Raw genomic sequence first — 11,005 nt, 5'->3', positions numbered from 1 at the left:
CTTGCAGTGAGCTGAGATCATGCCACTGCACTCCAGCCTGGGTGACAGAGCAAGACTCCGTCTCAAAAAAACAAAACAAAACAAACCCAAAAAATCACAGTAAGATACCACCTCACATTCACTAGGACGGCTGTAATCAAAATGACAGACATATGTTAGTGAGGATGTGGAGAAAGTAGAACCCTCATACACTGCTGATAGGAATGTAAAAGGGTACAGTTACTTTGCAAAACAGTTTAGCAGTTCCTCAAAAAGTTAAACAGAATTACCATGACTCAGCAATTTCACAACAGGTATAGACCCAAGAGAATTAAAAACATATGTTCATGCAAAAACTTATCTGCAAATGTTCATAGCAGCATTGTTCATAAGGCCAAGAACATCAATCATCTGATGAATGGATAAACAAAATGTCTATATTCACAATGGAGTATTATCCAGCCATAAAAAGGAATGGAGTGCCGATACACGTTATGATATGGATGAAACTTGAACTCATTATGCTAAGTAGGAGAAGCCAGCCACAAAAGACCACAGATTGTCTGATTCTACGTACAACTGATCCTCAATTTCATTTCATTATACTGTTGACAAGATAAAAAAAAAAAACAACTCCCAGCGGGGGCCCTGCCTGTGTGGAGTCTGTGCGTTCCCTGTGTCTGCGTGGGCGCTCTCCTGGTCCTCTGGTTTCCTTTCACACCCTAAAGATGTGCATGTTCGCTTCGCTGGTGCGCCTGCATTGTCCCAGTGTGCGTGTGGGGGCGTGTGCGAGTGCTCTGCTGGTGGAATGGTATCCTGTCCAGGGCTGGCTTCTGCCTCATGCCCTGAGCTGCCAGGACAGGCTCCAGCCACCTGTGACCCTGAACTGGAATGAGATTAGAAAAAGAATAAATACTAATTATTGTAGAAAACTCATAAAATATCCAATAATCACACAGATGCATGACAGCAAATGATGTAGCATTAGTCATATGAGCCCCCCACACTAGTTATTGTTGGGTTTTGAACTGTGTGGTGGTAGGAGGTAGGACGCTGATGTTCGCTTTGCAAACGCTTGTTCCTTGATTGAACCACCAACATCACAACCGCTGTCGCTCACTAATTCATCAAAAGTTGGGTAAAGAATGACCTTGTTTATATTAATATTTCTTAAATGTATGCATAGCTCACATACTTTTTAAAAATTTTAGTAACACCACTCCATTCTACAGGGTCCCAGTGACTACTGCAGGGCATGTCACCTGGACGCAGCCATAGCTAAGGTGGCAGTGAGCAGGCTGCTGCTACACCATCCTGGTGCCCAGCCCTCCCTTGCTTGGGAGCAGACAACAAGGAAGCAGTGCCAAGTCCTGCCTGGGCTGAATGAGGCTGGTGCAGCCTGGTCTGGTTTCAGAGCAAAGAGGCCCAAAGCTGCTCTACAGCAATCATGTCTGGTCAGCTGACCCCTCCCCGGCCCACTGCACAGCAGGGACCCTCCTCTGCCACCTTCTAGGGAGCCTGCAGACACAGGGCAAGGCAAGCACTCTCACTGCAGGAAAGGCAGGGGCTGGACTCACAGTGTGAGCGTTGTTGATCTTCTTTACTTCCCATTGGCCTTCCCCGGTGTACATCAGCAGGGAGATGGCCCCATCTGAGCTCCCACAGGCCAGGATCAGGCCATAGTCATGGGGGGCCCAGCACACCGAGTTCACTGTAGGAAGAGGGAGAGTGCAGTGAGCAAAGCAGGGAGACCGCGGCCCCAGGTCCCGCCTTCCACAGATTTACTGTTTTACTAAATTTCCACAACAAACAACTGTAGAAGTCACCAGGGGGAAGCTGTAATTTGGTCAACGGAGGACACTGAAAAAAACCCTATCACCTACTAATACCATGATTTCATAACCTACAGTCTATCTAACGAAAAACTGGGTAGGACAACAATCTGAGAATGAAGGGTAGTCCTTAAAATGAATAATCCTGAAGAGAAACTCGCTTGTCTTTTCTTATTTGTTTTGGACTGGCTTTAGGTCTTAGGGCCTTACTCAGCTGCAGACAGACTAGCAGAAAAGCCAACCAAAGCTCAAGGGACAGACAAGAGGCACCACGAGGGGCAGGGAGCCAGGGCTTCAGCCGGGACAGAGTCCTCCTTTTTTACCCAGTGGTGCCCTCGCCCGCTCTGCTGCCATGCTCAGTGTACCTGAGGAGTCGTGTCCCGCGTGCTCGTGGCTCTTCTCCCAGGTGCCATTTTCCTCTCTCCAGATAATGACTTTCCGGTCATAGGAGCACGATGCCAGGATGTTGCCATACATGGGGTGAGCCCAGGCCACTTGCCACACAGGACCCTCATGACTGCAAAGTGAGAGACAGGCCAGAGGAACCCACAGTGCTTCTGCAGGCACTGCTTTGGACAGAACTAAATGGCTTCCTGAGACAATGTATCAGGGCAGAACTGCTTAAGAACTTCAAAGGGAGAGCTACACAATGCCATTTCAAAAGGGGTGCTCAGTGGACAGTGAGGAGCCTGAGGTCCTAAGAGGTTAAGCAACCTAAGGTCACAGAGCCTTTGAGAGAGAGTTGAGCCTCTGGGTCAGCCTTCCAGGCAGGAACCTCACTTGTCCAGACTGCAGCCAGCACTGTGTATATGTACTGTCTACAGCATAGTCATTAATTGGTCCAGGGTTTCCAGCCACAAGTGCTCAGGAAATATTTGTAGACTCACTTGCTATTCATCCTTCCTGATGGTCAGCTTCCTGAGGAGGCATTATCAGTTTCATTTTGATATTTTCCACTACTCTTTTAATTTGTTCAAAAGGTATGTCTTTCCCTTCTCTTCTGATCTTTATCCATTTACCTGATCACAGGTACTATCTGAGCAAATGCTCTGTGCCAGGCTTTGTATGGGGACCATTTCTCTGGCCCAGGAAGGGTTTGCACCTTAGCACTCAAGAGGTAGAGTAGCATGGTAGAGTTAGTGGTTAGGAGACCAGCCCCATTCCCCCATTCACTAGCTCTTGACTTTAGGCAAGGATATTTTTGTCTCTTTACCTGAAAATGGAGAAATCACTAAGAATTCTTTCATAAATTTTGGAACAATGCTTGGTAGAAGGAAAGAAAAAAGCCACTCAATACCCATTAGCTATTAGTGCTGCTCCTGGTTTACTCCTTCACTGTGGGCTGCACACACTCAAGTCTCCTCCTCCCTCTGGCTGGGACAACAGAACATTCCCAGTCCCTACAAAGGTGCTGCTAATGAAACTGTGAGTAGACTCAAACTTCCAACAACTAGCACAGTTTTTACTAAGGCAAAAAAGAATGGGGTGGGAATGTTTTTTATCCCTCCAGTATTTCACATCCTTTGAATGTAAGAAAAACAGCAGAAAGGACAGAGCCACAGCCAACATAACTGCCTTGGCCAACAAGCTGCACTGCGGCAGCTCTCTGCCTGCCCAGGGGCTCCTACATAGAGAAGCCCGATTTGGCTCCTCAGCCACTTGATCATTTGACACTCAGACAGAGGGGAACTTCTAGGCCCACTTCCCCAAATGGACACTGACTTAGTTTAAAAACTGCTTTTTAATTCAGTTAACAAACACGTGCTGAGCACTTACCTGTCATGGCTCTTAATCTTGCCTGTGCATTTTGGGGAAGGTTATGGACCCTCATCAGAATAATGCACAAAACACACAGAACTAGGCTTATAAAGAAAATTCAATTATAAATTATACACTAATCACTTTTTTTTTTTTGGGAGAAGGGTTTTGCCCTGTCACCCAGGCTGCAGTGCAGTGGCACCATCATGGCTCACTGCAGCCTCAAACTCCTGGGCTCAGGCCATCCTCCCACCTCGGCCTCCCAAAGTGTTAGGATTACAGGAGTGAGCCACCTCGCCCAGCCTGTTATCAAAATATTATAAAGCAATTTATGAGATAGTGATGCATGTACGTCTTCGTTAACACTTCAAGCAACAAACTCTAGTGGCAGGTCTAATAACCACTGTAATTTCAAAGTCATGATGAGCATAAGTGATATTCTGAAGTAGCTAAGTAACTGTGATGTGTGATAACAATATCTGTGACTTCTACTGGTGACAAAGTGACAGGCACTACAAATACTACTGAAGTTTCTGGCCTACATCCATAATTGAAGGAAATGCTAAATATCAGAGTCACTGAAAATGCATTTTTTTTTCTCCTGTCCCAATTCATCAACCCCTGAGTTCTACTCACAGAACCCCTGGAGATCCATGGCACCCAGAAATACCCACAAATACATGAAAGGCAGTGAGCTGAGGGAAAGCAGTAGAGATGTGGCCATAAAAATGAGCCAGAACTTCCTCAAGATCTCAGTAGGGAGCAGGGCAGGCCAAACATTTGTAAATCATCACTGAACACCTGCCACGGGCAAACAGGCAGAACAATGGCATTTATAAAATGATAGCATTCTTACCTTATTCTTATGGCGATGCTTTTGTGACACTTCAGGTCATACTGGCTAAACTTGCATGAAATGGTACTGTTTACCACTTTTAAAAGTAGCAGTAGCTGCTTGCACTAAAGACTTACTGTGTGCTGGGCCCTGCGTCAGGGCCTTGCATGCACTAGCTGGACAGGAGGTAGCACTGGCCCAGTTTTGAGGATGAGCAAGATGAAGGCTCTGAGACAGAAACTGACTCATTTGCCCAAGGTCTTCTAATGGGTACATATAAAGTGGCAGAGCTGAGACTCACACCTGCATCCACCTGTGCCCTTAACAGCATCATCCCTGGGGACGTCTGCTGAGGACAGCCAGGTTGGCTGGGATCCCAGCGTCCTCTCTGCCAAATGCACTTTGGGGTTGCTCTGAATCTGGGCTCCCATGCTTTGCAACTACGCTTGAAGCAGGGCCTGAGAACCCACACCATTCCTGGAGCCCTTCCCTGGGCTTGCCAGCACTTACCCCCTGAGGTCGGCGATAAGGATCTGCCCTCCATTGCGCACATCAAAGATTTTGACGGACCTGTCTGATGAGCAGGTTGCCAGGCGGGTGCCGTAGTAGTCCATCTGGGCGTCGTGCTGCAAAGGGAGGACAGCTCGGGAAGCCTGCAGGCTGGGTGGGTGGGCAGGTAGGGTGAGGGCTGTCACCACACAGAGTCTAGTTCGGACCAGAATCTCCCTGAAATCAATCTAATCTCAAAGTATCATCACCCTCAGGCAGGAAGCTAGCATGTGGACATTCTCACTTCACCAACGGGCAGTGTCCCCCTGAAAGGGAAAAGCAAGCCACACCCAGCTGGTGCCACAGACCCTTTACATACCTCAGGGAAGGGCCCTTCCACTCCTGTTCCGCAGGGTGGGTATGGGAGAAAAAAAGTTGGCCTAGCTGCCTTCTTCTTCCTCCATCCTCTCAGGCCCTACTCTGTTCTTAGGCTCCGTGGGCTAAAGGGGAATACCCCTGGGTTCAGCTCAGCCCTAGCACCTGATGCTAATGCATGGGAGCAGGCCAAAGGAGTGGGCCTCTGACTGCCTGGAGTCCCCAGTCAGGTCCTCTGTGATGCAGCTCTGTCCTGGACACAGGGTTCCATTCAGATATTTGGGCTCTTTCTTCCAGCCCTGGCCCTGGATCCTCTGTGGACCTTTGTTTTGGGGTTTCTGCTCGACCTTTTCCCTAGTGGTGTCCCCAGAGCTTCCCAGACTTTCCACCCAAGGAACACAATGCCTTAAGTGTCGCTGCTCTCACCACTTGTGAACTGAATTCCTTGATGCTGACTGAGCGTGCAGAACTAGGCCTGGCCCCTGCCTGCAGATCCTTGTCCACGGGATGATGGTCTCTGAGGCACCATGCCTCCCGCCCCACTGAACACCCTGGTCTCTCCTGCTTGCTAGCCCTGCCTATTCCAATGGATGTCACTTTCTCCAGCTGTCCCACCCTGAGAGTTTCAGGACTATCAGCTGCACTCCCACGGCCACCAAGGGCAATTATGCCCATTCAAAGGCACTCATTCTGTCTGCCTTAGATGGAAATTCTCACCTCCCTACACGAGGAACACAACCTGATTTTTCTTTGGGAACTCCCTCCACTGTATCAGGCCTTGGGTTTCTTGGAAGGCAGGCAGTACAGGGGTTTTTCTGAAGCACTTCTCATGCTTCTCAGTGGAAGGAGGCAGGACACAGTACCTTCCAGATCTAAATCCTATCTCCTTAGTTTACTTGCTGTGCAAACTTTGAAAATACTTCATCTCCTTGAGCTTCAGTTTCCTTATCTTTATTATTTACCAACATCCTATGGGCCTTACTTCCCTTATCTTTAAATAAGGTTAATGATAGCATCCGTCTCAAGGGTGCTTGAGACATGTTATGAAGTTAAACAAGATATTGAATGAAAAGTACAGCTGGGCGCGGTGGCTCACGCCTGTAATCCCAGCACTTTGGGAAGCTGAGGTGGGTGGATCACCTGAGGTTGGGAGTCCGAGACCAGCCTGACCAACATGGAGAAACCCTGTCTCTACTAAAAATACAAAATTAGCTGGGCGTGGTGGCGCATGCCTGTAATCCCAGCTACTCCGGAGTCTGAGGCAGGAGAATTGCTCTTGAACCCGGGAGGCGGAGGTTGCAGTGAGCTGAGACTGCGCCACTGCACGCCAGCCTGGGCAACAAGAGTGAAACTCTTGTTTCAAAAAAAAAAAAAAAAAAAAAAAAGAAAAGAAAACTACTTAGCATGGGGCCTGATACTCAGTGAGCATGCAAATGTTTATCATTACTACTTCGCCTCATCTAGTTCTCAAACCAAACTCATACAAGTAGGTAGCATATCTATTATTTTTCCCATAAGTAAACTGAGGCTGGCTCAGAAAAGTTAAGATATTGGCTAGGGAGTCTCAGATTGGGTCTTCCTGCCCATGATGCCATGCTATCTCCAAGGAGGCGTGGTCTCACAGCTAGACCACTCATGACTGAATCCAGAGAAATATACAACTCTGGGACTAGACAACCTCTCAGAAACCCAAAAGCAACTGTTGGTGGACAGGTTGTGAGGGCAAGAACCCTGACATGAAGCACTGTCAGTCAGCTGTCCGGGGTCTTGCTCAAAGGCTGCTTGGCCCTGAATGAAGGAGAGTCTGTGTTTTCCCTGCTGTAGACTTTAACCTCTGGACCTTCTCCTACAGCCCTGTCATCTTATACTGAGCCCTGTGTTTACCGCTCAGGAAATGCCCTGAGTACGACTTCTGGTTCAAAGCGCTGTGCTTGGCCTATTGTCTTGGTGGTTTGACTGGGCTCTGCCTGGGGCTTTCACTGTGGCCACCTTCTGCCTCTGTATTGAGTCATCTTTCTATACTCTCTTCTTTTCACTCCCCTTTCCAGTGGGGCTAAGAAGTGACAGCAGGAGGAAGACAGGTGGGAAGGCTATTGTCAAACCTCTGCACCCACTCAGCCTTCATCCGAGAGCAGGTTACTGTGTTGGCTGGAACACTGACAGCCTAGAACTACAAACTATTCCCAGGTTCCTCCCAGCAGAGAGTGACCAGACTGCCACAGTCCTAACAACTCAGAGGGCACTGCTGGGGAGCCTAACCATACCCCGAGATTACAGGCTGATGGGCAACCACTGCAAAGCCACCCTGGATCCATGAATGATCAACAGAAAGGGGTAATGAAAAACCCAAATTGCTTCCCTCCCACAAAAATGCCCATGTCCACAGCCCTCCAGGAGGGTGATATTAATACTTACAATCATGTCCTCATGGGAGGTATCCACAGTGTTAATTACTGACACCTAGAACCAAAGATATCGCTGGTAAATTAACTGACGGCAGAATACAACCATCTCAACGAACGACTGCATTCGTTCGTTCATTCATTCATTCACTCAGTAAGCATTCATTCTAAGTACCTTCTTTTTGCCAAGCACTGTGCCAGGAACTAGATACACAAAGAGAAACTTTTGCCCTTGAGAAGCTCGCGAATAATGCTAGTGTGGCAAGATAAATTCTGTAATGGTGGTTTGAGTGTCCCATAGGAGCCTGAGGGGTGGGGTGGTAGACATGAATTGAGCCTTAGATGATGGGTAGGAATTTGCAGGTGGCACAGGAGAAAATACCAGTCCAAGCAGCCAAGCAGAGGGAATACATGAGGAGAGACAAAGAGGTCTGAGAGCCTGATGTGTGTGGGGAAATGGCAAGCAGTCCTGGCTACTCTTAAGGGTGAGGAGAGACCACAAGGGAGCTACAGCTGGTGTTCCTTTCCTGGATGACAGAGCCTCTGATGTTCCAGGCAGTTGATGCCTAACAAAGTCATTACTTCAGACTGGGAGACTTGATTAGAGTTTTTCCTGAGGCTGCTCCCTGGTCCATCACCTAGTGGGATCCAGGATTGAACAGTTTGTAGGGCTGGAACATGGTGTCATGGTCATCACCCTCCTCTCCATTCTTTGAGGTCCAGCTCAAAAAGGGCCACCCATCACCTTTCTTGATTCTCAGATCCTCAAATGGCTGGACTCTCTTGCACATCTTCAGCACTGACCACAAACAACATTTTATGCTGTTTCTTCTCCCCACTAGAAGGTGAGCTCCTTGGATCCATAGTCTGAGCCATCTGCAGTTTCAAATCCCCTCAAATCATCCAGCACAGTGCTTTGCAAATAGAAGGAACTCAGTGACTATTTGCTGAATGAATAAGTAAATGAACAAAAGGTGTTTTTTTTTTCCTTTGCTCAACCACTATTCTCTTAAATTCTTGGGACAGAAAAGAGGACTTAAAAGAAGTTTCATTGTGGAACAGACATTTCTTACCATTTTCCCCATTTCATCTTTTCCAGCACAAGCCCTGTAGGTATAAAGTTTGACTTGTGTTTTCAGAAAGGCAGACACTGGAAGAGGATGGCTGCAAAGCAGTTCAAGAGGTACACACCAAGTAAGCACAGGTTCTCTCATCAAATTCTAGACTCTAAAAAACAGGTCCCCGAAGTCTGCAAAGGCAAGTAAGGACAATAAGGAGTTTCCTCCATGTGCCAAGCTGTATAGGTTACAAAGTGCACGGGAAGGCGGGGAGGGCAGGGTACCAAGGGCAGAGTCAATCAGAGACCTACAACAGACTAAGGAACTGAAGAAGCCCAGAGAAGAGAAAGCACTTGCCAGAGTCACAGAGCTAGTTAAAGGCAGAACTGGGAAAAGAGCCCCATTCCCTAACCTTCTAACTCCCAGTCCACAAAACTTCACTCCACCAGGCTGCCTGTCTAAAATGTAAAGCAGTTGTTACACTGAGTTCTGTAAAGCTGAGGATAAGTAGGTTCAGGAAGAAAGTTTACTGAGAAGTAGTTTCAGCTGGGTTACCAAAGGACCTTAGAAATAATCAGCATTTAATTCTAACCACTCTCACCCACCAGTCACGGTTGATGAACCATGCTTCTGAATGACACAGAGAGAGAGAAGTGGGGGGGAGGAAAGAGGGAGGGGGAGAGAAAAGGAGGGAAGGAGGGAGGAAGGAGGCAGGAAGGGGGAGAGGGGGAGAGGGAGAGAAAGGGAGAGGGAGAGAAAGGGAGAGGGAGAGGGTAGTGGGGGGAGAGAGAGAGAACTAACTTCTTACAGTACTTCTTCCCAGGGACCTGGTGTTATCTGGTCCCTGTTAACACCTGTACTCAAAATAATTCACCTCTTTGAAATCAGATAATGAGTTAAAAATTCATTTAGGATGAGCTCAATGTCAGAGCATAAGAGCCTCAACTCTAACCTGCAGTGGAAGAGCCAGAGGTGAGTGATTTACACCTAACCCTCTGCAGAGCAAGAACACAGTGTTCTGATTTCTAGGTTCCTGCAGGTTCCCTCAAACCTGCTGCTGAGGCACACCCATGTTTCTAAAAGAATGCATGTACTAGATATGACAGGCTCAGCCCGGATACTTCCATTCTTTAGTTCTCATTCAGTCATTCATTCACTCAAGGAGTAAGTGTGGAGTGAATGTACACTGCAGATGCCACAGAGACTTAAAAAACCCTGAGCCCCTGCCTTCGGAGGGTCGTTCAGGCCATCTTCACGTTTCCCGAGGTGCCCATCCTACCTGGGGGCCCTATTCCGAGCAACTGTTTAATCATCTCTGCTAGGGGATGTAGCAGGCGGCAGAAAGGAATGGTTAGAAGGGTTCAAATCTCGGCTCTACCACTTAAGCAGCTGTGCAAGAGGCTCCACGTCTCCGAACCTCAAGTGTCCTCATCTGTAAAGTGTTGAGAAGAATGGCACCTTCTTCACAAGCATGTTAGCAGGCTGAGATTACAAAAAATGCTGAGGGCTCGGTATAGAGTAGCTCCTCTGCTGTTTCTCGTTTTGTATTCAATTGTTGGAAGAGAAGGAAGGAGGCTGGCAGGAGACGCGGCAGCGGCGCGCCCCGCAGAGTCAGGGAGGTTCCTTGGCTTCACCTCTGGACTCCCCTCGGAATGGTCCGCAAGGACGGGGCCAGAGCTCCCCAGATCTCTAAGCGGTGGAGGGGAGCTTAGGATTTGGGACTCAGCACGGCCGAGGAACCCGTGAGGGCTGCGACCGTAGCCTTCAACCTGCTTGGCCTCCTCAGTCCCAACACTCACCATGATTGTGGCGGTGGCTGCTCCGGGTCTCGGACGTGGCAGCTCCCGGCGGCGCCTCGGAATAGCTCACTTCCGGCGCCCGGCCTTCAAGCTGCCGGGCCGTGGCGCAGGAGCCTCCGGGCAGCAACGCGCTCGGCTCTCACAACAGTTCCGCGCCTTCCAAAAGGCGCGCCCCGCCTTCCCGAGGCCCAGCCCCTATCCTCCAGTGACGCCGAGACCAGAGGGCTGAGGCTCTGGTTGCCGCAGTGACCCTGACCAGGGGAGCTTTGGAATCTGAAGCTCTGGTGGGTCTACTCTCCCGACCAAGTCTGCCCTTTTCCTGAGATCCATAAACGAAAGGAAGGATTAATATAACTATCGGCCGGGCGCGGTGGCTCATGCCTGTAATCCCAGAACTTTGGGAGGCCGAGCTGGGGGCGGATCACCTGAGGTCAGGAGTTCGAGACCAGCCTGACCAACATGGTGAAATCCCGTCTCT

The 11,005-nt window shown here is 48.8% G+C and overlaps 1 protein-coding gene across 4 annotated transcripts in view; it reads right to left on the bottom strand.

The window, feature by feature from the left end:
- SEC13 (SEC13 homolog (S. cerevisiae)) overlaps nucleotides 1-10,671 on the bottom strand; it is a 20,586-nt gene extending 9,915 nt beyond the window's left edge. Inside the window, exons 1-6 of one of the 4 annotated variants that reach the window (XM_011994124.1) lie at nucleotides 10,528-10,671; nucleotides 8,744-8,919; nucleotides 7,684-7,728; nucleotides 4,915-5,030; nucleotides 2,177-2,328; nucleotides 1,557-1,690 (exon numbers count right to left, since the gene is read on the bottom strand). In XM_011994124.1, the coding sequence (XP_011849514.1) occupies nucleotides 1,557-1,690; nucleotides 2,177-2,328; nucleotides 4,915-5,030; nucleotides 7,684-7,728; nucleotides 8,744-8,884 (588 nt within the window). In that variant the 5' untranslated portion in view covers nucleotides 8,885-8,919; nucleotides 10,528-10,671. Of the gene's footprint in view, nucleotides 1-1,556; nucleotides 1,691-2,176; nucleotides 2,329-4,914; nucleotides 5,031-7,683; nucleotides 7,729-8,743; nucleotides 8,920-10,362 lie in introns of all 4 variants that reach the window. The other 3 variants (XM_011994125.1, XM_011994126.1, XM_011994123.1) reach the window with 3 other exon arrangements.
- Between the last annotated feature and the right edge of the window lie 334 nt (nucleotides 10,672-11,005).

This window comes from Mandrillus leucophaeus, unplaced genomic scaffold, assembly GCF_000951045.1.
Source record: "Mandrillus leucophaeus isolate KB7577 unplaced genomic scaffold, Mleu.le_1.0 Scaffold442, whole genome shotgun sequence".
NCBI lineage: Eukaryota > Metazoa > Chordata > Mammalia > Primates > Cercopithecidae > Mandrillus > Mandrillus leucophaeus.
This window is presented reverse-complemented; position numbering and strand designations above follow the sequence as displayed.